This window comes from Parambassis ranga, chromosome 22 (genome assembly GCF_900634625.1).
Source record: "Parambassis ranga chromosome 22, fParRan2.1, whole genome shotgun sequence".
Taxonomy (NCBI): Eukaryota; Metazoa; Chordata; class Actinopteri; family Ambassidae; genus Parambassis; species Parambassis ranga.
The window spans coordinates 5831403-5858323 of NC_041042.1; the positions used below are offsets into that span (position 1 = coordinate 5831403).

Genomic DNA, 26921 nt, shown 5'->3' on the forward strand with positions numbered 1-26921 from the left:
TTTCAGGGTGGATCTTCCCCTTACAGGAAATAAGTTAGGTTTAAACATTATTATCGCTAACACACTGAGCTTATTGGCCCGGAATGGGATGATGGTAGGAGGAATCTTATCTGTATCCTCTTAACTCTTCACATTAATCCGTGATTATTTTCATCCAAGACGCCATGCAGGTGTCTCAGTTACACTCCTTCATCTCATTTCTTCCATGTGTTCAAAATCGCAGACTGCATTTTTGGAAATCCTTCATTTTGCTATCTTGGATCAAGTAATCCATCTGACAGTTTTTCAAGGCAGCACTGGATTACCAGAAAAGAACAAAATGTAAAAGATGACCAAATGACCAGTGCTCTCAGAGCAAGACTGCTGATTATACCAATAAACAAGCAGCCAGGATATAAGCACTCTAAATGTGGAATTGATGAAATTGCCCCAGACAAAAATGAAAAATTAATCTTCAGCAAAGATGTCAGGAAATAGATTTTATATGTTGCTGAAGTGGTAATACCACTTTGAGACACTGAGTCAGTCCAACACAGGCAAAAGAAGGAGAATTAGCACTCTTTATACGGCCCATGATACAAAGCTCCTGTCAAACACGTAGACAGGTAGTCGATGAATGAAGCAGTAAATGCAAAGGTGGCTGTGTGACTGTATGAGAGCAGGATTAACAAGGGGGCTGATGGGTGAGGGTCTGTTTTCAGTCTTGCAGGGTCCCCTCTTGTGATGCTCTTTCACTGAAAATCAGAAAACCAAAGAAAATCAGTCAAACTCTCAGTTTCCTGTACAGACATGGCAGGTGGCTCATTCACTCAACAAGGACAAGATGGAGGATGACTATTTAGTGTAGAACTCATCATGCACCTGTGACACAGAGGGACGTCTCAGACACACATGTCCATTTGTCACAGACCCACAGGATGATTATATATTACTGTTGTTTAGATCTACAAAGTTAACTAAGATAGATTTTCCATAGCTTCAATTCAAACCTGCATTAGCTCTAATTGATAAAACATGATGATTTCGAATAAATAGTGCTGTGGGCCCTGTGATCTATACACAGAGAATATAATTATTCTCTGGATTTAAGTTCTCATTGTTTCTTATCAGCAAATTCTTATAGAGATGTCCTGATATGTGCTCTATTATGATACTGCTTCATTGTCAAACTGAAGAGCCACACACACACACACACACACACACACACACACACACAGCAACATCAAAGAAGGGCATTGAAGGCCGGTGCATTAATTATGTGGCGTCAACACCAAAAAAAAGTCACTTCACAAACTCTGTGCCTGTTCTGCTCCTTCATGAAATGAGTCTCCATACCAGTAGGTGGCAGTAGTTCATGCCACCTACACATTGGGTAAATGTGTTGGTTATTTTCACTCTGACTTGAGTGACCATATTTAAGTTTGTGTTGATATTTGTTTATTTTGGGTCACATTCTGTTAAGCTATACATGTAAAGACAGCATTGCAAAATATAAAAATTTGTAGTTGTTTAGCAGCTTTAAAAAGCTTTGAAATTATTACTATTAGTATATTATTTAACCAAAAGTGGATTCATAGAGTTGTATTGAAGGTTCTTTCATAATTTTTGAATGAATTACAAAGCTGTGTTGGACCTGGTATAAAAGTTAAATAAATGTTTTATTTTACTTTAATTTAGAGGAAAGATTTTACAGAACTGTACAGACAACTAGACACAAACTCCAGTATTTTAAGTAGGCTACGACAAATCCATAAGATAGACATGACATAAAGAACAACAGTCCTATAATATAAGAGACAAGCGCTCCGTGCAGTCACATGTCCGAGCTGGTCTGGAGAGCCGAAGGTGACGAGCATTCAGTCTTCTGCAGCTCCCCCTGTCACTGCTGCCAGGGTTAATACAAGTGTCAAAAGAACGGGGCTTAAAGACATTAACTAGGTGAAAGCCATCTGCCAGCCTCGGCGGGGCTGCTGCTGGGGACGGGGACATGTGGACGGCGCGTCCGTGGCCCTTTAAGAAACTCCATGTTTTCGCTACATGATGCGTCAACATAAAAAGCGGATGATGCTGTTATGTAAAAACATGCCCAAGTGAGCCGTAGTTTGCAGGAGCTCTGCCGAGTGCTCGTCACGCCTCAGTTCGTCTTACAAACCGCTTTCGTAGTTTAAAGGGGACCGAGTGGAGGTTTTTTACGCGTAGCGCACGGAGCAGCGCAGTTTGGAGTGAAAGAGAAGGCTGATCAAGTCAACATGAGTCGCCCTCCACACTGTTTTCCTCCTTCACTTGCGGGAAGCGTACACCTGACGCATCACTCTGTCGCCCTGTGGAACTGATCTGCCTTTAAACAAGAATCCTCTCCGCTGGGTGATTGTTCAGTCTACGAAGTGGTAAGACTCAAAACCAGCTCGCAACTCTTATCGCCTCTGTGGCAAACCTGAAAGTGTCAGGCAGGACAGGATCGAGCCCTGAGACGGCTCGGCTCGGAATAATGTGCAGGCAGCCACACACACACACACACACATATACAGATCTTTCATTTTCTTGGCGATCTATAGACCTCAAAGGGCAACTTTAGTCCTGTGTGTTGTCACTGGTGTGTGTTTTATTCCTGCCTGGGCTGTGGGCAGAGCCTCGGCTGAGGCTCCAGCTCGTGATCGCAGAAACGGACACAGAGGCAGCTTCTGTTGGAGTTTGTGGCTTTTATACGCACACTTATTGCTTCATGGGGATGACAGCAGCCACGCAGGAAAGAAGCCTGAAGGCTCAGTGAAGGCTCAGTGAAGTCCAGCCTCAGAATGAGAAGCTGAAGGACCGGTTGATCAATAACAAGTAATAATTGATTGTATTTATTTAAACATATCATAGATATTGTTGATGCCTTTTTTATTCTAATGCTTCTGCTTCATATATGTTTTTAAAAAGTTTTCATAGGCTTCTGACATGGATTAAGTTCACATTGTGTTGTTGGTCCTCTGGGGCTGCTTTAAATACTTCTACCACATCTAGTTTGGTAAAACAAAGCAGTCTGATAGCTTAAATTAGTCTTTTTCTCTGATTTTATAGACTAAACAGGTGAGGAAGGTAAACCCTGTAATCCAGGACAGAGCTGGAAAGTACAGGCTTTGACGTGACATCAGGCTCATAATGCATGACCTGCAAGTTGCCTGGTAAGTTCCTGGGTATAATGGCATTTGTATAAAGCCTCTCATGAACAGAAGAGCCTGACAATAGAGCTCCAGTTAGGAGGTTGCAGTAGATTTGTGTCCAGTCAGTTCTCCACAGCGTACCTTGACAGGCCTGTCATAGTAGTATGTTGAATAGAAGTGCGCTGCCCACACAAGAGCTTTAAAGCTGGATATCAATCCTGCACATAATCCCATTATTTCAGAACTGTCCTGTCGTAGCTATACAGAGAGGAGGAAGAGAAGGAAGAGGAGGAGGAACACACCGACCTCCCAGCTGTCCCACAGGAGACCAATACTTTAAGCTCAGACACAGGCCACATGTGGTGAGACAGTAAGAAGAGGATTAACGTTACTGACTTAACTAAAAAGAGAGCAGCGTGGCATTTTGATTTTTTCCTCTTGCTAATTAAACTTTGGTAGATGAAAAGATTCTCTGAAAGTGAAAATAATCTGCCACCCACAGCTACACAGGAAAATCACACTGTCCTATTTTTCCAAAACATCACACTGCAGCCATCATAACAGCACAGCCCCCCCACTGAGTGATGTTAAATATTACCCAACATAAACTCGCCGCTCGTCAGGTTGATGTTTGTGGAGGCCGGTCAGTTTTTGTTTGCTGACACATTACTTCCACCATTTTTTCAGAAGCTTCAGCTGCAACACTGCCATACTAATCACTTTATCTGGCCCGGATTTGCATGGTCATGGTCACTTACTAATAAATGACTTCGCTTCATGAATCCAGAGACGCTCGCTGAATTAGAAACACAAGTTATGCTGTAATATGATGCAAAAATTGCACTTGCTGATCTATCATTTATAACCTCTTCACTAATTAGTGCAGGGTTGTTACTTCTGTGTGCAGAGCAGTAATTGATAATAATTGTACTTGCTCGTGTTCCCTGGCCTAATGAAAGTAAACATCCAAAACTCTGTCTCTGGAGTTTTCTAAGCTAGTGGTTCTTAAACTTTTTACATCAGGTACCACTTCAGAAAATATTTGGCTCTCCAAGTACCACCACTACGGCCAATGTTAAGATACAGTAGCGTAGGTCTACCCTATTCAGCTATGCAAAATGCACACAGGAAGCAAATTTCATAATCATAATCATAAGAATATTATTTATTTTTACAGTCACAGCTACATTATACAAATAGGTACTAGAACTCTCTCATAAGAACAACTATAGTCCCTCTTACACACACACAAATTGTGTGCAGCTTACCAGCTTTTCCATATATGCGCAGGCTGGCATGATACGGAGCCTCCTGTGTTTTAACCACAGGTGTAACACAGGACTGAATCTTTCATTTGGACTGCTTCAGTTTAAAAATCCCCTGATTTGTCTTTGAGCACTGTACGTTTGGTTGCAAGATGCTGTTTGAGATGTGATGGTTTCATGGATTCATAGCTGGGAACATCACCACATATCACATCACTGTGGCTTGGGACAGACACCCACAGTGGCAGCAGGAGCTGGGAGCTGAGTATATTTATATATATTTTTATTTTAAATTATTTAAAATAGCGGTGTTAATCAGTTTTATTTGTTATAAATAAGTTAGGAAAACAGAAAAGTGCAATCACTGTTGATTTTACCTCTAAAAAATGCCACATGTAATCAGCCACTGCTGTTATTGCTAATTGTGAATTTGATTTTCTCACTTGATGCTGTTTCCATATTGCGAATTTCTAATAGTGGCATCACAACGAAAACACAAGTATGGTTGTTGTGTATGAATATTCTCTTCTCTGAATGAGCACTGAATCTTGTGTCAGGATTAGCTGTGCTGTAGCCTGTGGTCTTCTAAAAAGCCATTAGCCAGCCCCTCTAGCTCCCTCTCTCCTTCCCTGACTCACTGTGGCACGGTGCCAAGACACAGCTGTGAAAATTACAGGTCTGTTTCATGGAAATGTAGAAGAAGAGGAGGCAGGGCCGCTGTGGAAGGAAGGGGAGGGAGAGCAGGGACCCTGCAGACTGGCGTCAGCTGTCCACCGGTCCACAGCTGCAGTGGATGTGGAGCTCTCAGTCTCACTCACTTCTCACACACACTGGGATTGTTTACATGGGGTGTGAGTGTGTGTCTGTGTGTGTGTGTGCTTAGACGGCGAAGGGGACATTAAACCCTGTTTGGCTGCAGTTAAACAGAATAGAAGCCCTCACTGTGACTGACAAACGTCAGGCTCCTTCAGTGAAAAGCACATGGCACCAAGCGTCCTTCAGCTTGGCAGATGCTAAAAGCATGACTGAGGCCCCGGCAGGTGGGCAGGCGGGCGGCCGTCCCTCCTCACTCCTCCCTCAGCTGGGCTGGAAATCCAGCGACAGGCCTCCTCTATCAGAGAGTCATTGTTCATGATGATGATGACAATCTCTCACTGTCTCCATTCACCACGGTATCTCAATCCATCACTCTCTTGTCTCTAGCCCCCCCCCCCCCCCCACCCGCCACCCTCACACGCTGTCTCTCACACAGTCTCCTAATTTTTCATCCCCCTGTTTTTTTTCCTGCTCTTTTAGAAAGTCCATGTCAAACGTCTGTATCTCCGAGGAGCTGTCAAGCAAAGAAAAGCAGCAGGATGAATGTGGAAAAAAAAATTGCCCCCCTGATTTTTACTGAGTTTGACTTTTTCTCCAGCTCGATGAGATGTGAGGTGTGAGATTCCCTCTCCTCCACTTCCCCACTCCTCTGTGGTGCTTCGCTTCGATCTTTTAGAATTCAGTCTTCATCACTATCTCTCTCTCTATCTGCTTCTCTTCTCCCTCTTTGCTCGTCAGGCAGTCTGGCATATTGCCCCATCTCTTTGAAGAGGAACAGTAGAGAGCGGATAATTACACTTCCTGTCCTGTTTCTGTTCTGTAGTGCTGAACAGCCATCTTTACATCTGTAGGCTGAAGCTGAGAAACGGCTCACTACCTGCTCTGTGTGAAAGACAAATTAACTTTGAAGCTGTTTTGATTCTACATTTGTGCAATTAAGCTGAATCCCGACCATCAAAGGCTCTGACTGTATGCAGAACATCCACCTTTATCCTACTTTCACATCATCCGTGTGTTGGCTGTTGGTCTTCATGCTGTGGGTTGAGTTTGTCAATATGGTGGATCCTTTTAAATCATACAGTATATAGTTAATTTTATGTCCATGTATTTTATTATTTGTATGAAAGCGTCACATTATTACACACACACACACACACTTAGTCATATGCAGCCAAATAATGGCAGGTTACTGATGTGATTGGTGGAAAGGATAAGCCCTTCTGAATGACCTCACTGGATTACGTCTGTTGTGTGTGAATCATCATGCTGCAAACATGTTTTGATTTAATGACGGATCACTTCTTCTCCTACTGTATTCTGCGAGCGATCTGTCCTCTCATTCAATGCCTTTCCAACAGGTGTGATGCCACACAGCTGCTTTTCATTATGAGGCTAAATAGACCATGTCACAGGTGGTTTAGGTGATTTCCGTCACATCTTTGGTGCATTAACACAGCGGTGCTGCGTGTAACCACAGTCACTGAGAATGGGTATCGTTGCTTGGACTCAGTTTGACCCACTCAAAGCAGCTGTGCAGCCAAAAATTGTTGGCCCATTGACAAATTGACCATCAGTTTCAATTTAGCTGCTTTTAGGCTTTGTGATAGCAGTGACATCTCGTCCAAAGGTTGTAAGAAGTGGAGGGAATAAACACTCAGTTCTGACCTGAAAAACGTTTTGAGGTATTTTTCTCACAGGAAAACACCTGTAATATGCAAACCTATTATGAAGTACCGTTATAAACGAATCCATCTATAGTATGGTATTGACGTTATCCAGGTTGTCACGGTAACTAACACAATATACACGTTTTTAACACATCCTAATTCATGCTGCTGTCTGCTGTACAGCTACACAGGCCTGTTGACTGCTGGAGGAATCAACTGTCTCACTTAGCTGCTGTCAGAGTGTCAGAGCAGGACGCTGAGCTGTGTGAAACAAACACACACAGTTAGACACAACAGTCTTGTGTGTGCAACATTTGTAAAGGGGCTGCTGTCTTAAACCTAGGTGTGTTTTTAGTGCCTAAACCAAACCAAAGAACTTAAAGTTGTTTCTTGGGTAAATTAAATAACCTTTTCCATAGTCAAATTGAAAATTGACCTAAAAACCTTTTTTTTGTCTCCACTAACAGCTGGCTGTGCAGCTGAACAGCAATGATGACATTGTCTGATACATTGCTGTTTGCGCCTCTATGTCCAAGGAGAGGGGCAGTCTGTTCACATTGTAAGTTTATAAAAAAGGTCTTCATTTTGAATGAGTGGACCAGGAGGAGTCTTTGGCTGTAATGCCAAAATATTTCATTCAACTGAATGTTAAGAATGTAACTGTGTGCTGTTGCTAACACTGCAGTAGAACAGCAACACATCTGTAGCCACAAACACCTGGCAACACCTTTTAAAAGCCTTCACATTCACGTTGCAGTGATGTGAAAGAGAAAGACTCTGTTGAAGTCCAATAACATGCTGTAGATGTTTGAGTAAACTTTGCCTTCACAGTGCACTGACACTCTAAAAGCTGAAGGGCTGCTGGTCTGTAACACAGTGTGAGCTTTGACTCTTCAGGCAGGGCCGAGCAGAGAAAGAGATCAATAAAGTATTACAGCTTTGTTTCACTCTCCCCAATGCTATCTCTGTACCTTCAGGATGAAACATCCATCAGCACATCAGTAAATATCTCCTCAGATGAGAGTTTCTGGGGCAAGATCTGGTCAAATATGGAAACAGGCCAATTATAGATCCATTAGGGAGATTAAAGTTAAAGTCTAAAGCTCAACACAAAGAACCGAACTTTAAAACCGTAGCTTGTTGACATAAAGGACAGTCTCTGTGCTCACTATAGGAAGACTGAACTGAGCCATCACCGCTGCAAATGAGGCAAAAACATTCATTTCCACAGTTCTGACAGCTGTATTTGTATTTTATTTAACACAGAGAACAGATCTGACTGCTTAGATCTCACATACGGTATGTTTTCAGTCAGTGATGGTTTTGGTGGATTTTCATTTGCACTTTATTTGAAAGCTACAACACGTCATAGTACTACTTGAAAATACTTGAATGTTTCCCAACATAATCAATATTTATAGAACAATGGAATAAATGTGTGGACGTCTACAGTTTCGGTTCACTGTCACTGTTCAGCCTGCACTGGTTTTTAGGGAGAAGTGCTCTAAAGCTGTATTTATTGTGGAAAAACAGATGGACACAGTTAGCAGTTAGCCTGCTGGTGAACACAGCGCTGCTTTAAGGTGATGCAGAGCCAAAATATTTTTTTCAGTAAGTGGTGGAAACAAACTGAGGGATACACATCACACCTGGAAGTGTGATTAGAGCCTTTAACAATGTTTCTTTTAATCCCTTGAGACAAAATTAGTAACATTCTCATAAAAGACAGACAGGCTACTTCAGTCCATTCTCACCAAAGAAACAATAGCAGTAATGTGATACAACTTTGTACTCTCCAGGAAAATGTTGTTTACATGTTGTTTACATTTTGAAGTGTGTTGTGATCGCGTTCCAAACCTAACCAAACAGCAGCTGATAAGCAAAGTAAAGGTCAAACCCGGTACATGATGTGTGGCATTAGAGTGGCAGCTCCTTCTCTCTTTAAAACAGTCTATTGACGATCATAGGAAAAAAGTCACATGTTATGCTATTATAACAGCACATGCTGTTATCAACGCGTGACTAAATACTAACATAATAATAATTATTATAATAAAAAAGATGTTCTTCTCTCTAGAATCTCCATTTGTAACCTTTTTGTAATGATTTACCTCTGTGTCACCACCACCAGCACTGAGTGTGTGAGTGAATGAGTGAGTGCATCCTGCATGTAGGAAGCTTTTAGTCCTCCAGGTTGCCGTGCCCCTCTCTGCAGTGTGTTGCTGTGTGTTTATTGCAGTGCAGGTCAGCTCTCAGCAGTCTATACTCCCTCAGCTTCCCCCGGTGCTCACGCCTCATTAACTCAACACACTCAGCTCCTTTACAGCTGTTAATTACACACTGTAAAGCTGATATTGATGAGGACAATCAGCGTTTATCCCAATTAAGCTTGATTCTGATGACACACTAACTTAATAACAAAGTGCCTTTTCAATCAGTTTGTTGTTTAAAAAAAATGAACCTGCTGTTTGGTGCAGATATTAAAGATTCCCGGCTGAGTGAAAGCAGCAGCAGCTGAGCGGTCATCATCGACTGTGTGTGTGTGTCATACTTGTCTGTGTTTTGTCAAGATGTAATAGAGGTAATAAATGATGAGCAGTGACTGTCATAATTAGATTGAATGTATCACAGGATACAGTAAATGAGGCTAATTAAGAGGGATGCTGTGCATGCTTCTGTTTTCTGCTGTCATTAACACAAGTTTACAAAAATAACGGAATGCTCCTTTAGGGAATAATGTTATAGATCCAATACTCATTAGTGAGATGACACCTTATGACATTTACAGTATGTTGCTGTGCATGTGCTGCAGTCACTCCATTCACATGAGACATCTTCAGATGTCTGATTGGACAAATCAGGAGCTGTTTGCAGTAAAACCCTTTAATTCCTGCTTGTTTTGATTGGTTTATTGATACTAGTGTAATATATACAGTGAGTGGTGTGTTTCTATTCCTCTTAAATCTAATCACAAACTGCTTTGGCTTCCATTAGTGAGTTTAAGCAATTTTATTGTAGTCATGTTTTAAAGCTGATTGATGCCAGAATTTGTCAGAAATTATTGATTATTCTCCCCAGCGTGCTCTTATTCTTCTCATTATAAGAAAGCAGTGAAGAAAGAGCTACACACACGTTTGTTGTTGGCATTGATCTGACACTGAAATCACTGAAATATTTCTTTAGGGAATTACACCATGGACACAATACACATCAGACAGTTTACAGTGACACAGTGTATACTTCATATTCCAGCACAAACTTATTAAGAATTTAGTGTCAGGATATTTCTGTTGTATTCCTGTAGGAATGTTTTTTGTACACAAAATTGTAATAAATAGTTTTTCCTATTATTATTATTATTATTATTATTAGCCTATAATTTACTGATTATGTTTCAGTGACTGGAACAATAATTAAGTCCACAGGAGGGATTCATAGTTTTAGTTTTATGCTGTCATTCATTCAGAAAAGTGTCATGCTGTTTTCCTTTAAGGACTTCAGGCGCTTCTTTACTATATGTTACCCTTAGGCTATACACTGATCGGTATTTAGTATGAGTTTATAGTGATACCATGGTGTTATATAATATATTAGATTCAGTGTTGAGCTTGTGAACATCCACTCCTGAGTGATCTGTGGCACAGCACAGAGGTTAACGCTCCTATAGGGTCTATTTCTTCTGTGGTTTACTGCTTGTTGTTTTACTTCATTTCTACTGACTTGACTCCTTCTTTGCATGGTGAAATAAAAACTTCTCTCTCAGGTGATTGCTTGCTTTGTGGAGAAGTTCAGAGCTCCCAGGCTTAATTTAGTGCTCTCTCCCTACAATGTAGGCTTGGTACAGTATTAGGCTATAAAAGCAGTGAATGAAGTGCTTTATTCCCGAGAGAGATAAAAATAAATACGTGTACTTAGGAGCAGATGATGACTCCGTTTAGTCCCTGCAGGAATATTATAAGATGAGGGTGATTTCGCCGTACAGAGAGAGAGAGAGAGAGAGAGAGGGGGATGTCCCGGTGCAGCGGCGAATGTGAATGCAGGCAGCGCATGAATATTATCTCCAGCATGCCACTTCGGAAGTAGGTCACCGCTCACCGATTTGTTCACCATGTCTCCAGCTACTGTGGGCTGTTTGGTCCGCGGATCGCTCCCCACGTCCACAGCCCCACCGAGAAGGACCTGAGCAGCGGGAGCAGGACGGATATTTTTTTTTGGGGGGGGGGGGGGGTTGATCGTTATTTCCAACGGGACACGGAAGGTAATGGAGAATCGCGTCTAATTCAGGCACAGTTGGAGATGATAGGGGTCGGTAGGTAGCCTGCTTCTGACAACTCGGCTGTGATACGAGCTCCGAATGATTGTGATATGAACTATCAGCTGATAAAAGCTCCATTGATCGATGATGGATTTGGATGTTTCACTCTCGCTTCTCCGCTGAGGAGCTTTTTTGACTTCTCTTCCCACAGCCTGCGCTCCTGCTACGGCATGCTGTCAGATTAACACTGTCCACCACCATGGCCAACTACAAGCTCCAGTAGGCGAGTCTGTTTCTACACAGCCTCATCACAGCACAGGCTGCTCTTAATTGCATTTTCTGCTTAATATAATCCCGATCCATCAGTGTTGGTGTGTTTGTGCTGCTGCATGTAGGAGAAGCGCTGTGCTGCTGGTGGATGGTTAGTGTTGGAAGTGGACTTGGTGATATGCAAGCCACACACACACACACACACACATACACACAGGCCAGCTCATGGTTCCTGAGAGCTCCAGCCCTGGGGCTTTTTCTGTCATGATGACAGCCTTACACCGTGTCCTTCTCCTGAATGAGTCTGTGTGACAGGCAGGCAGCGCGGCCGCCTCTACTATCTGACTTCTGATAGAAACTACAGTCACTTAATAGCTACACCATCAGCTGGAGTAAGAGAGCCATACAATTACACTTGTCCTCTGTGGACTTTAACATTTAAAGACATATGTTGATCTTCTTAGTAAACTTGGGGGCCAGGAGCCCTTAAACGGCCCCCACTCGTTAAAATAGAAGTAATCTTTCTGCTTTAGGAGATTTATTTAAGTACAGCATTACCTTTTTTTGTTTTACTAATATTTAATATTGCAATATTCTACTTTTTGCAAAGTAGAAATTTGTTTGTTAGCTTAGTTAATTGAGGTTTTGTAAAAAATTATATACCAGATTGCTCCTAAACTGCTAATAATGGCTTTACTTTCAGTTTTAATACTCTTTATTGCTTAATATGATGATGTATTTTAACTTTAAATAGAAATGAATGGGCTACATGTAAAAATAGTTGTCCATATTGTATTAATAACTCTCTGTGACGTCACTCACAGGTTTCCTGAAGAGCAGTTTGGACATTCAGTGTGGTGATTCATGTGTCACCATCACGGCTTAACTCATGGCTAATCCAAATATAGTTTAGTGTGAGTGGGCTGACATGTGGCTGCAGCTACCTGTCAATCACAGCAGACACTCCCCTAATTAGGTACACTGTAGTTAAGACTGAATATAAATTGAAATGGTGATTTTTCCTCTGTACACTGTTGTGAATGGGGGAAATATGAACCACGGCTGTAGGTGCTGTGTACTAGTCTTTAGATCAGGGAGATGGGCCTTGTTACGCGATTAGAAATGTATGTAATGATCCTTATGTTTAAGTTTTGTTAATTATTTAAAAAAGGAATTTTAAAAGCGCACAGTTTGTGGTTATTTCATGGATACTACAAAGATTGTGGCTGGTCTTTGTTCTAGGGATGCCAGGAATGGTCAAAAAAGAAACTGGGATTTTCAAAGCTTTTATTTTCAAAGTGTTGTCATACAAATGCTAATATTGTCTGTGTATGGCTGATGTGCAGGTGTGCAGTTATTGTAGCTGCTGCACATATGGCAGAACCTGTTGTAAGTCCTTTTTCGTAACAGAATGAAGAAACAAGTCTTTATTTTGCCCCATGTGTGTTGCTGTGGTCAGTGTGGTGACGGTCTAAGTAGGAGGGAATGATGATGCTCAGTGGGCTCCTGTCCTTCAGCGTGCATACTTGTCTTTATTCAAATGAAGCAACTTGATTTGATATCCTCAGACAGAAACTCAATGCCGGTCTCCTTCTGTCCGCTTGTTATCTGGAAATTAAATTTCTCCCTCATGGATTGCATTTCACGGTTCACCGAGTCATTCGGCAATAAGGCAGAGCCATGGGATGGTAGAAAATGTCCAGTTGGAGTTTGGTCCACTCCACTGTCATTGTGGCTTTGTGTGTGTGTTTGCCTGCCTAATCCTGGATATGTTCAGACTTATTCTTTAACAATACACAGGGTAGTCACAAGGTTTTAGTGATACACCTGTGTGAATATTGGAGATGAAACAGTGGAGTGTGTAAGAAGCTGTTAAATGATGATAGGTTTTTCAGTTTTGGTGCAAATGAGATACAATTTTTGGTAGTAAAGGTCACTTGGACATAAAAAAAAAAGATTTCGGACAAAATAGTGATGATCATTTCACACAAATATCTAAGATGTTAAAATTATAGCACATTTTATAATGAAATCAGAGGTCGGCTTCACTGTGACATCATAACTTCTTCACTACTTATAAATCTGGACAGACATGGATATAAACTGCAACTTGACTGTGAGGCAGTAATAACATTTGACTCATCACCCATCATCCATCTCTTTTTGACGCATGGCTGCAGATGGCCAAAGATTGAAGGTTTTTTTGTGGAGTATCATGGGAATTAAGCAGGAAACTGTGTACTGCAAAAAAGACTGTTAACAGATCCTTAATGTCTCTGCTGCAGTCACTGCAGCCCAGTTACTACAAGTGGCTCATATTAGAAACAGGCAGAAACGTTAAATTACAGCATGATGTGATGCACTTTGATTTATAGAAAGCAAACATCCTTACAGACATAAACATGCTTTACAGTGGGTGTATGAGAGCTTCTCACAGTACCGTCAGTGTGTCATGGTCAATACCAGCCATTAATAATGTTGTATGTCTGGCCTGATATAGAGAAGAGGTCCCACTATTACATTACATGTTGGTGAGATTTCCATGAGTTCTATAGGACGTATCAAACATTTGTAGGCTGACCAGCTTTGCGGGCATAAAGATTTGACAAAAACATGGCAGATTAGATTAATGGCTGCCTTCGAAAAAGTGGATGAGACTGTGTGTAGCAGCCGTAGAAACTTGATCATACTGTATGTGTCTGGTATTACAAGAAGCAGAATCTGGGACTAAATCATGAGGAGAGTGCATGATTGTGAAAGCTTTGTGGTTTTCTGTCTGAAGAGTCACTTAATATAAAACTGACCCATGTTGACTCAGTTCTTGGAGGTCAAGTAGCATAATTGTGTTTCAGGGGCTGCAGGAGAAAGGATGATCCATCTCTTTCTGCTGCACCCCGATGAGTGTCATTGCATAAAGGTCACTGGCAGTTGAATCATGAGGATCTCTAAAGGCTTTTTGTAAGTGAGGTGTTTTTTTGTGTTGAGACAGCAGGAAGACATGTGAATTACAATGGAGGGCTTATTACACACCTTCTTCTCTACAAAGTTGCAGTGAAATCTTTGGTGGAAGCGGTACCAGCCTGTTGACATGGAAACTGAGAGGCTATTGTGTGTTGCAGCCACCCATTTTGCTGAATTGAGGATCAAAACATAAGTTGTTTTGGTTGTTGCATCAATTTTTTTTCATTATATGTGTAAATAATTTAGCAGTTATTTAAATGTTTGAGGATAATGGCATAATCTCATACCTCCAGGTGATTTTAAAAGCTTTGACTATATGAAGTGACGTCTGTACGACAGTGAAATTAAATCAGTGTGAATTAAAGATCCATGCACTTCTAATGTATCCACTGTATCAAATATTTAGGCCTAATCCCATTTCACCCTTTGCCCCTACCACTTATCCCCACTCCTTCATTTTGAGTGTTCATGTCTGGAGGTAGTGTATTCATGTTCCTGTTAGAATAGGCTCAGAGATATGTAAGAGCTGACAATTTCAGAGACACCGTCTAAATGAGAATCTTTTTCAGTGCTTTGCAGGAATATATCTGTGCAAACGCTTCCTATTGTTTGTCATTTCTTTGAATAAATATAGCTAGTAGTGTACTAACATCTCTGTCTCACAAAAGGCAAGGTTGCTGACATTTGTCTTAAAGTCGGTTGCTTTCCTCTTTGTATTTGGTGACGTCTTTGTGAAATGGATTAGCTACAGACAAACCCTAAAAGATGCTTACAGCCCACACAAATGAGATCACATGGCTGATGGAGGCACATAAAGGTCATCTGTTTACATAACAGGAATTTTAAAAATATAAATGTAAAAATATGCAAAGCGGTATTGAGCCTAATTATGTCCCTTTAATGGCTCACCTGTGGCTGCCTTTTGGTTCTGTAGGAACTAGTGATGTGGGGTCGTGTGGCTCAATAATTTGCATCAATGGGCAGAAAAAGTTATTTTTATATAGATGAAGAATGGAAAACATCCAGCAGCTATAGCTCAATAATGAATGAATTAGGAGCAAACTGAAGCAGTAGAGGTAAATCTATCCCTAGCCCTAACGTAATCAGCTCCAGGTCTCAGTTTCTCCTGTATCCTGTATTTGCATGTTAAGGAGAAGGATTGTCTAAGTGGTAGTATTCCTCGGAGACCTGGAAATTGACAGCAAACTAAGTAAAACCAGCTGTTAAATAATGCATCAGACGGCTGCATTAAGTCACTTTAAGACTGTACATGAGTGACGTTAAGCTTTCATGTCTGATCTGTGTTTCCTTATAGAGTGTATGGACCCAGGTGATGATCCATGATGAAGCTCACTAAAAGCCCTGCGTGAGCTGGAAGCCACTGTTACAGCTCCCTGTGGATGAAGAGGTATTGGTGAGACCATGGTGAAAGCTGAGCGGAGCCAGCCAGCGAAATGTGGGAAGCAAAAGAAGGAGAAGAGACGTGAGAAAAAAGGATGCGGTGTGAAGAAGATGAAAGAGGGCAAGATCGACACGAGAGGAAGAAAGAAGAAGGACAAGAAAGACTCACATCGGCACAGAAAGAAGACACCTAATGATGGAGACGCGCTGGACTGTTGTGTCCTGCTCACCCGTCTTGAAGAGAAAGGACTTTTGGGTAAAGAAAAGAATGCACCAAAAGCTGGGAAGCAGAAGAGTGTCATAGTCAAAAAGAAGCAGCACTCCATTCACAGAAGGACCAAATCTGGACTAAAGAAAACTTCCACAGTCAATCAACAAGCACTGGAACCAAAAAGCAACCAATGTGACGCCTTACTCATGATGCCCACACCTGTCCTGGAACCCCGCAGGAGGAGGATGGCCTCACTCAACGCTGAGGCTGTCAACAGCTTACTGCTCTACAGAGACGACTCCGTCAGCACAAATCTCACAAAGAAGGGACAGCCTCCCACTGAAGGTCCAGCTAAAGATCTTACCAAACCTGAACAGAGAGGTCATAAAAGAAAAAAAGTCACTGCAGGAGGGAAGGCAGTCCTTAAAGAGAGACTGAAAAAACATAAGCAGTCCACAGCTCAGGCTCAGGACATCGACTGGTTGAGTTTGTTTGCGCCCACACCTCGGCGTCAGGCAGGCCTCACCGCTGCCACGCTGCTCAAACTCACCAGTACCCAGTATGGAACCAAACGACAAAAGAAGATGGAGTCCAAGCCAGAGAGTGGAAGAGAAACAGCAGCTACAACTCAGGATGGCATTAAACCTGTGTGTGGAGGAAGACAGACCAAAAGAAGAACTCTTCCCAAACACAAGGAGCAGCTAAAGCACAGAAAACAGAGTGCAGAGGGTCCACTCCCCTCCCAACTCAGCTCTGCCATCCAGGGGAGCTGCACTTTGTGTAAGACTGAGACTTTGGATCCAGAGTGGAAAGGTGCCACAGGAGGGCAGGAGTGTCTCAAACAGCCCCTCCGTTGTGGTTCCTCAATGGGGCTGTCCTTAAAAACAATCAAAGAGGAGCAGGTGGAGACGGAGGTGTCCTCTTGCTACTGCTGCTCCCAGGAGAGGTGTGTCGAGTACTGTCACAGACTGGCCCTCTTCCTGGAGGACAAAACCTTCAAGGAACCAGAAGACGGCTCATTGTCTGAGGTGTTCCACCACCACCACCATCATCATCACCATCACCACCACCACCACCATCATCTTCAGTCGCCCCATTCTGTAGCCCACGCAGCCGCCATAACCCTCAGCCCACACACATACACCTGTTTCCCGGGCTACTACGTGCACTTCAGCCACCCAGACAGCTCTCCCTCTCCCATGTCAGCCCTCACTCCATGCCCAAGGAGTGGCAAGAAGCCCAAGCTGCTCCCCAGCACAGGTCCAAAACCCTCAGGGATTAACCATCCAGTGTACTGCTGCACCTCAGTGGAGGCGTGCTACGGAGAGCCCTGCAGGCTCAACGGTTACTCCGCTTACACCAGTGTGATCCCAGCCATCACCCGAGGAGGCTGCTCCTTCAGCTCCAACGACTGCAGCAAGTGTAATCGCATCAAAAGAGGTGAGGACAAATGAGTGTTTAATTTGTCTGCAAACACTCGTTTAGAATTTAGGCAGAAGTTATCAACATGTATTAAAAGAGCAGTCAAAAAACAGTGATCAGTACATGTAGACATTGTGCAAAAGGACAATTTGTCCTTGGCAGATTTTTGAACCGTCAAAGGGTGTTCACATTTATTGTTACTGCAGAGCAGGGTGTGGAAGGGAGAATTCTTGAAATCTCGGAAGTAGTTTGACAAAAGAAAAATCAAGCTAGAGATAACCAGCTTTCAACTGTGTGTGTGTTTATATGTGCATCATGGTCTGCTCTTATTTTATTTGGAGAAATAATGCATATTCACATTGGTGAAAACACTGTCAACACATGCTCATGGACTAAATCACCTGCATTATGGCGTTGCTGCTGAACAGTGATAAATGCACTTAGTTAATCTGCACCCTATAATTTTACACTGCAAGCAATATGCATGTTTTAAAAAGTCTGCATCCTCTAGTGTGCCCTCCAGTGTAACCCTCCAGTTGTGTTGTGTAATTATTGTGTGAAAATGTGTGGTTAAAAAGACAAAATCATTCAAACAAATTGTTAAACTCCATGCAGCTGAGCCTGCCTTTCACCAAAAAAAGAGCAGAATCACACATTTTCCATCATCTGTCAAACTCCTTGCCGGCCTACAAACCTCATGTTTCTGCATGAACTGGTTAGGATTATATTTTCCACAAGGTTTTCACAAACTGTGTAGTCCTTCCCATGTGTAAACCTCATCTGTAAAGGAAGATGGTAGCCTAAAAGTATCAAATGTTCATGAGCACTACACAGTTAAGAGACTATTTTGTATGCAGCGCCCTGCTAAGCCAGCTGCCAAAGCAGTACAATGTGCTGGGAATAGCTATTATATCAGACATTTTTATTCTTCCATTTTGGAATGTCACTTGAGTGGGAGGTTACAAAAAATATCAGATAAAAGGGCAAGACCTCTTTTGTCTCAGTTTGAATACAAGCTGCTGCCGGACAGTGAATACAAGGCCTGTGCAGCTGAAACCTAATGAGCAATGAGCTCAAGTGGCAGCAGTTAGTTTCTGTGTTCGAGTCAACGGTGTGAAGCAGAACAGGAAAACTGTTTGTGATGTCTATACACAAACAGTGTAACACACACACACACACACACACACACTCTCTGTGGTCTCCAGCAACCCCAACCAGGTCATGTTGTGAGGGCTGTTTTCCTCTGACACAGATATAAATTTAATCTCAGTGAAAATCTGCTGATCTGTTTAACAGAAGATTTTAACTTGACAAAAACAGATGCATATAATTACGTGAATGCTGGATGGATTTAATTTAGCTGCAATTCATGCAGTGTGTGTGTGTGTGTGTGTTAATGTTCTTACTAGGACCCCTAACTGGAACATAGTTACACTTATGGGAAATGGACAGTGCTCCACCCACACAGGCCCTGCCACTTTTTGCCTGAGATAACCTATTCTTATTACTGTTAGTGTGTGTGTACACACTTACGGCTTATTTCATTTGGCGGACGTGTTTTTGTTTGTGAAGAGAAAAATATTAACAAAAAAAATTGTTTGTCCAGATGTAATATTTGTATTTTATGAATGGAAATGTAGCTGTTGCTGGTCTTGATTTTGCCCACAATATTTTGAATAATGCAGTTTGATTACGTTAACAACACAAATGGGCCAATCCGTTTACTTCCCTCTCCGATCAACACAGACATTACGATCAAATGGGTGGTGCTAACAGGATGCAGCTGTGTTTCTTCACTCAAATATCCTGCAGGAGCTGCATGTAACAGGACGGAACAACACGGATTGTGGAAGGAGAACAATTTGAGGGTCTGCCATAAATTTGGGAAAAAGTGGCAAGTCACTTTAGTCAATAAAAGTAATTTTCAGCAAGGCTCCACCCAAAATCCACCTTAACAAAGGGTTATATTGTCCCAAAAAGGGCTAAAAAATTGTCCACCTGGATGTCTTAATTCCTTTTTGTAGCTATGATTTACATATGTCCCCTACATGCAGCCTGTCTGTAGACAGCTAGACAAAAACACAGCAGCATTTACATGCACCTTAGCCATAAAAAACTGCATAAATCAGAGTATCTGCAAATTAAGAACAGAAGGAATAAACAAACAGTCACTAAAAAACAGGAAGAACAATGTGCTGTTTTTATGTTTCTCTAAATGGAATAAAGCGTTTGCCATGAGGGTCCATGGTGGTAAGTTCTCTGGCACTGAAATGTTATGTAAAGGAGCTATTGAGTAGTATGAAATAGAAGTAGAATTACAACATAGCAACCTAATGTAGCATCATGTTAATACATTCCATGTGGAAAAAATGAAGGCTGCTGAAGACGTTCAGAGAGCATTAATTCACCTTAATGTCGTCACTGCAGCGCACAGGAGAATGCTAGTGTCTGTGTTTTTCAGTGTCAGTTTCACTACAATGTCTAAGCGTGTGTGTGTGGCTGCTCTGTTAAAGGCTATAATTGACTTTAATTGAGGCTCTGTTTGTTTTTTTCTGCTGCTTCAGCGGAACTAATAACAACTGGGTGTCTTGTCATGTCTCTATTATGTAACCTTGTTAAAAGAGGGTGATCACCGTGGCTGCTCCTTAAAGGACAGTGTACACATTTCACTCTGTCACTTTACTTTATTATCTTGCCTTCCTCAGATGACTACCCATCAACCCTCAACGACCACCACAGTTCCTCCTCCATCCCCATTTGTCCCAACCCGAGAGTCATCACTGGCTGCCCCATACCTGCTGTGCCTCCAGCCGGCCAATCAGTGCCCCACGTTCAGACTCCGCTCTCCGACCCCAGCCAACCCCAGCCTCTGCTTCAGGTGGCGAAGGAGTGTCCACAGAGTGCCAAGCAGCCCAGCGGGTCGAGGTCTGGTGCACGTGGCACTGGCAGCATCGGCTCGGCTGTCTGCCCTCACAGCAGGGACAAGAAACAGAAGCTCAGTCCCGCCAGTGTTGGAGGGCAGAACGTTGCCAAGCAGGCAAAGAATGGCCGCCAAAAATCCACCAACGGTTGGAGGCCTGTTGGCCTGCCCTATGAGAAGGAGGTTTTCACTGTGGTACGTAGAGAAAGTCCTGCTGGTGCTTTTTGACACTGCCATGATGGTGCCAGTTGTAATTAAATGTGATGTAATTTAACTTGACTGCCCTAAGGGAGTTGGGATTATTTACCACACCTGCTTCTTTCTCACATCAGGTTTTTTCACTGTTTTTTCAAACCTGAGTAGGCACAGAAGTCGTCAATATAAATCACATACTGGGCCTTTTTACTCTGCAGCCTCTCTGCAGCTTATCTGTGCTTCAGAATCACTGTATCCTGCTGCCTGTCTTCACAGGGAGAGGAGGCTCCGGTGCTGAGGAAGTGTTTTGAGGGAGTGCAAAGGGACGGGGAGCTGATTCGGGTCAGAGACACTGTTCTGCTGAAGTCTGGACCTCGAAAAAAGTCTCTGCCTTACGTGGCCAAGGTCTCAGCTCTGTGGGAAGATCCAGAGTCAGGTAGGATGCACTCTGTGTCTGCAAGAACTTAAAGGAAGGCTGACTCAATGTGATAATGACTGGCCTGAGGACTGAGCTGACCTGTGTGTGTTTTCCCTTTCTTAAGGAGAGATGATGATGAGTTTGTTTTGGTACTACCGTCCAGAACACACACAGGGGCGATGCAACCCCAGCGTACATTGTAAGGTAAGATGCTGACGTTTGTCCATGGCTACAGACCATACTATTACCTCAGAGGTAATAGTATACCAGGACTGGTAAATTACAGATCCAGAGAAATGTTCGAGGGGGGGCTTGTACAGTATTAGGCAGGTGGTCGTATTGTTATGGCTCATTGATGCATTTTCATTATGTGTTCTGTGTGAATTTTGATCTGATAGACACTGACAAGTAAAGTAAGTAAATAGATCAAACCAGTGACACCTGATCCCACTGAGTCCTATATATTGCTTCTTTAAGTTCAGATATATACTTTGTAATAGTTTTATGGAAGTAATGCAAACATCATACACACACCTACAGGGGCAGTCTGACAGCTTCTGCTGACTTCAATTCAATGTCTAGAGACTATAAACCACAGGAAGTCTGTCATTTGTGAGCTGAACTAACAAACAAACACATCAGAGGAGCAGCATGGGAACAGTAACAGGTCTTTGGCTCACAGGAAGAAGGGAAACGTGTGAGTCTTTGTATGTGGAGGTGAGGATGAGCCAGCAGTGTGTTGTAGCAGAGACAAGTACTTTAGCCTTTTAGGCTCACCGTGTACCATCTACATTATGCAAACTGTGAATGTTGAAGCGGATGTTAGATGATGGATCTATCCTGTGTGTCTTTCTCCAGAATGAGATCTTCGCGTCCCGTCACCAGGATGTAAACAGTGTGGCCTGTATTGAAGACAAATGCTATGTCCTAACATTGGCACAGTATTGTCGGTAAGAAAGAAAGCATCCTTCCTTATTTCTGTGAGAGATTACTGGTGAGAAAATTCTACACTGCTGGTTTTTGATGTTTTATTTTAACTTTTAAATCCCCTCTGGATTAACTGTAAATATGCATAATGTTTAACGTGAAAACAGGCAGGATTTCTCAGTTCTGCGACTACTTTAAAGCCAAAAAACTACATTTTTATTGTGTTTCTAAATGTTTTTTCTTTATCCTGTGTTTGTGCTGTGTCCAGATTTTGTGCCTTGGTAAAACGCCGTAGGGAGGGCGTGTGTGACAGCGCCGCCTTCCTTGTGGTGCCACCCGTTGTTGGCAATGCCATGCCCACCCACCACTGTGTGCCCAATGACGTCAACCCAGAGCTGGTGTTTTTCTGTCGACATGTCTATGACTTCCGCTATGGACGCCTCCTCAAGAACCTGCAGTAGTATCTGACAGGACATGACACGTTATGCTACATGAGATAATGTTAACCTGGTTTCATCATCCAAGAATTTAAATTTAATTACCTGCTGCGTCTGTGAGAGAGGATGTGAGGGAAGGACTGAGAGCTTCTTTTAGTTTAAACCTCTCGTTCAGACTTACATGTCACACATTTATTAGGTAATGCTATATGGTCTTTGTCATACATGCCTCTCTGGTTGTTGTAGCGGTTGTGTGAAGAACCAGGAACGTACTCTGCTGTAGAAAATGCTACTGTAGCTCTTAGAAATGTGACATTTGATAGATATGCAGAGAAGTTGATGTTTTTGTGTGAATAATGCTACTGTCTGCCTGGCAGATTTTAGTTACACAACGTGTGTTGAGCTGCGTCATAGATGATGAAAACCTGAGGCATATCATGTCACACTGCACCGGTCTTTATAAGAAGAAATGTATCAGCAGCTAAAGATGTGATGACGAGAGATTTCTCTGTAATTTGCAGTAGCTCGGTGTCCATCCATCAGTTTTCCATTGGACACTGCATACAGAGATTTGACTCATTTCTCGAAGGTGTGCAGGGAATAGTTAAACATTTTGGGAAGAGTATGCTTTATTTAGTGCACAAAATGATACAAACCAGTCTCATTTTATGATGCATGGAATTTCAAAGTTTTCAGCTGGAATGCCCCAAACATCACAACTTGGATATTGTCCTCAAAAACCAGTATATTACTGCAGTGAAATCTGCAGTAATTTACTGGTTAGTTGCACATAGTATGTCTCCTTAGTGTGTTTGGTGTGTGGCTAACAACACACTCCATTCCAACTAAATGTAATCTACTATCTAAAGCCACCGCTGTGTAGCCCCGTTTGCCGCCCACAGCTATATCACTACTTTATGCAGACGACAGTGTGGTGTTCTCCCCGAATCTCAGATAAGCATGTTTCCAAAATCTTTAACATTTCCATATAATTGTGTTCGATCTGAAAGCCTGTGTGCTTCAGCCCAAACACATCTGTTCTTGATCAGAAGTTCTAATGAAATCAGACTTCACGGTAAACACTGATCTGAGCAGGTTGTTTGGCTGCTTGTCTCACAGAATCAGAGAACTGTGGGTTTTTCTGTCATATCTGAAACTCTGCTCTTTGATGTTCACACTGCAGGGCAGGCCTGCACTCTACATGGAAAGCACAGTTGAGTTGGTTTGGTTTCGCAGTGTGAAGATGTCCAGTGAGCCGAGCATTGAGGGGATATTTGTTATGCCAATGTTGAGAGATAGTTTACCTGCTCGAAGCTGTTTTTGCAGAGGTGTGATTTGACTCTGATGTCAGCTGACTGTATATTTGCATTTAAATATCTGGATGAGTGTCTCTTCATGGCAGATGGCATCAGTTAGTCACCTATATTCTTGTTTCTTCACTGATGAGCTGGTGAGTAATGTATTCAGTGTAGCATTTAGATCTGTGATGACCATTGGTTCCTATGTTTGAGAAAAAGATATGTATTTATTTCTGTACTGAGAAAAACTAATTTATTTTCAAAAGATAATTTTAAAGAATAGAGTTTTAGATGAGTGGCTTTCATTCCTGATTAGAAAGGAGGATGAAGGTGTCTCTCCCTCTTAGATGCACTGTCTAGAAAGAAAAGTGTGTGAGTCATTTGCAATAGTATTTCTGTGTTTGCTTTCCCAATCTAAGCATATTAAATGTTGTGTTGAGACTTTGAAGTAATCAGTAGGCAGATGTGGAGTGTTTAGAAGGATCAGACAATACAGTTTGAAGGACATGTGACCAGAGATGCTTAACCTGCTGGACCAAATTGGACCTTTGGCCCCTCCCAGCTTCATGTTATTCTCCTTTTACTTCTGGTGATAAAGCTTTGCCTCTTCACCTTTTAATGCAGAATGCTACAATGATTGACACTTACCTTACCATTAGCCTGTGCCCTTGTTCTTGCTGCCTTATAGAACATTCCCAGCCTTTCATTTAGAAGTGTGTACTGATCTCAGCCTGGGGTTATAAAACTTGTTCATGTACTGATCTTGGTTGGATCGCTGTGATCTTATATAACCTAAAAGACGAAAGTCGTAGTGTGTCTCAAATCACATACTTCCGTACTCTTGTTGTTTTGTGGCGACATGCTGTGCACAGAGATTGGATTACCAACAAAAAAAAAACATGTTGTCCTCAGTGGTCTCCATCTTGGCAGCTGGGATGGACCCCCTAAACAATTTTTAATTGTGTGAAAATGGCAGCAGATGAGCAGCAGCTGAATTAAACATTACATTATACATGTCTATGCAAAGTGGTTATTTTTCACTGAACACCACTGTACAGTATATGGACTGAATCCATCAGTATGTTTATCAGGTCTATTTACAGTCTTTATTGATGTAATGCTGCGAAATATCACTTCTGGCTTCTATTAGTAAGTGCACACAATGTGCCACAATGAGTCCAGCCAAAGTGTACTAATAAAAGTATCTGACGTGAGACATAACATCAATCCTTTTTTAAGTTTAAAATCATTGTTTGTATCAAAACACCCAAGTGAGGCTAGTTGACTGTTAAAAGATTGACATTTTAAGAAATGAGAGGGCTGACACTGCTCTCAGTGGGATTGGAAGCACAAGTCTGGAGGGCCACCGTGGGTAGTTTTTTTATCCTGTTTGAATTGTACCATGAATTACACACATGGTCTTTGTCTATTTTGTCACTTTTACAAGTTTCTACATAACCTTCCTGATGTAATATCTTTTAAACTGAAAAGTGTAACATTATACAGTAAATTGGCATTTAGCTGGTTTGCTACTCAGAGCTATTAGGTTAATATAATACTGGCTTCATGTTTCACACAGACATCAAAGTCTCCTCTCATCTACTTTTCCACAAGAAAGCTTTTTTTTCTCAGAATGTTAAGCGTTTCCTTTAAATGCAGACTTTTGTCCTTTTTGAATAATCCGTTGTGTTCCACTTCCCAGCTGTCCATTTATGTGACCATTATATTCCAATAATCACACTTCACCAGAATACACATGAAGACACTCCTGTCTTGGTACAGGAGGTTAATAGCACAACATGAAGGGCCATAGTGAGGATCATATAAAGATTACAGATTAAGTTTTGACACTGACAGCCACTGTTCTGCATGAAGGAGGAAACTATAAAGTCTTTGCACTCGCCTACAAGCACAGGGGAAGAGCAATCAATGCTTTACTCCCTGAGTGGAGTAAATTCTTCTTGTGCATTAAGTTAATTATTGGTATTATTTGACTTTCAAACAATTAAATACGTTCATCTTTAATTCCATTCATCAGGTTTTCTGTAATACAATCAATATCCAACAGGTAGAAAGGCCCGTCCTTACTGAAATATTTACTTAAATATTTATGACTTCACAGTAAAGCCAACACAGCACATAAATACAAAGCATAAATTGTATGAAACACATTCATTTAAAATTTTACATTTCCCAGCTGGGTCAGAAAAACCACACACACTGTACATGTTATGGCCTTAGGAATCACTCAAACTAATTATACTTAATCAAGATGTGTGATGCTTATGTCTTAACTGGTCCTCTGTGCCTGTCCCCATTATCCTGTAAATAATTCCCGCTCAGAGATGGACGATGTAGTTTATGCGTACCTTCCAAATGCCTTTCATTTTTGTCACTGGTCTGATCTTGAATCACCACAAAGAAAACCGTTTGCACCAAAAAGAGAGACAGGGGGGAGGTTGTTAAAACATACATTTGATTTCATTCCCAGGTGTACAAAAACCTGAACTTTAGTTCTTCTTACGTGAATTTATGTTTATATACTTTGCATGGCTTTTTGGAAATATTAATCACAGCACATATTATTTGTATGGTTTCAAATGGACCTCTGTAATATAAGAAAATATTTAATTGTAATAAATAATATATGAGTTTGAACATGGCTGAGACAGTTTTTTTCTCCCTAACACGCTCCCTAACACAGTATCTAGGTGGTTTATCGGGTCATCACAGCATATTCATTATTCTCATGATTTTGATGAGCTACATTTGTGTAAAGTGATAATGACTCACTTAACTCACTCACTTTTGTTGACAGTTTGTGTCTCCACAGCGCTCACGATAACGTAGGTGTTCATTTCTGCTGTTTGAAGATAATCTGAATATCAAAGTAAACATCCATGTGAGCAAATTAATATTTTCTCTGCACTACTGTCACTGCCTCAGAGCTGTCACTTTTTCCTTTGTTTCTTATTCATTCACCTCTTTCTACCTGAAATGGATCCCATTTATCTACTGCACTGATGGCAAAGACAAGAGGGGGAGCATCTTGAAAGCAGTCATGAAGAGATATAAATCATCTAACTCCAATAATCAGGCTTGTAATGAATATGTATGAGGCCTCTGCCACTACTCAATCATCTTCTGAGCATTTGAATGGATTGAGCAGGTAAATCATTTGCATGTGTAACAGCCAGAATGTGTGCGATGAGAGTCAGCTGCTTCAATTCACAGTCTGTGTGCTTCACCCTTATAGGTTTATACAGTCTATTCTCCATAACTGCTGCTGAATCTCAGCAGGGGCAACACAAA

At 41.8% G+C, this 26921-nt stretch overlaps 1 protein-coding gene across 6 annotated transcripts; it reads left to right on the top strand.

The window, feature by feature from the left end:
• Positions 1–1896: 1896 nt before the first annotated feature.
• Positions 1897–26267, top strand: bahd1 (bromo adjacent homology domain containing 1). 6 transcript variants are annotated; one of them, XM_028395203.1, is made up of 8 exons: positions 1897–2387; positions 3064–3167; positions 15696–17432; positions 20120–20529; positions 20806–20965; positions 21072–21151; positions 21806–21897; positions 22143–26267. In XM_028395203.1, exons 3-8 carry the CDS (start codon positions 15803–15805, stop codon positions 22333–22335), a joined length of 2565 nt encoding a protein of 854 aa, XP_028251004.1. In that variant the 5' UTR covers positions 1897–2387; positions 3064–3167; positions 15696–15802; the 3' UTR covers positions 22336–26267. The 6 variants fall into 6 exon arrangements, with proteins under 6 accessions (XP_028251004.1, XP_028251000.1, XP_028251002.1 ...); XM_028395201.1 differs by lacking the exon at positions 1897–2387 and adding an exon at positions 2394–2829; XM_028395199.1 differs by lacking the exon at positions 3064–3167 and having other exon boundaries at positions 1898–2387.
• Positions 26268–26921: the final 654 nt, after the last annotated feature.

What these genes read in the sequence shown, in the direction of transcription:
- bahd1 (XM_028395203.1), top strand. Translation starts at nt 15,803, where the DNA reads ATGGTGAAAGCTGAGCGGAGCCAGCCAGCGAAATGTGGGAAGCAAAAG. An exon ending in GTGTAATCGCATCAAAAGAG is followed by an intron (nt 17,433 to 20,119) that starts GTGAGGACAAAT and finishes TGCCTTCCTCAG; the next exon opens with ATGACTACCCATCAACCCTC. An exon ending in ACATTGGCACAGTATTGTCG is followed by an intron (nt 21,898 to 22,142) that starts GTAAGAAAGAAA and finishes TGCTGTGTCCAG; the next exon opens with ATTTTGTGCCTTGGTAAAAC.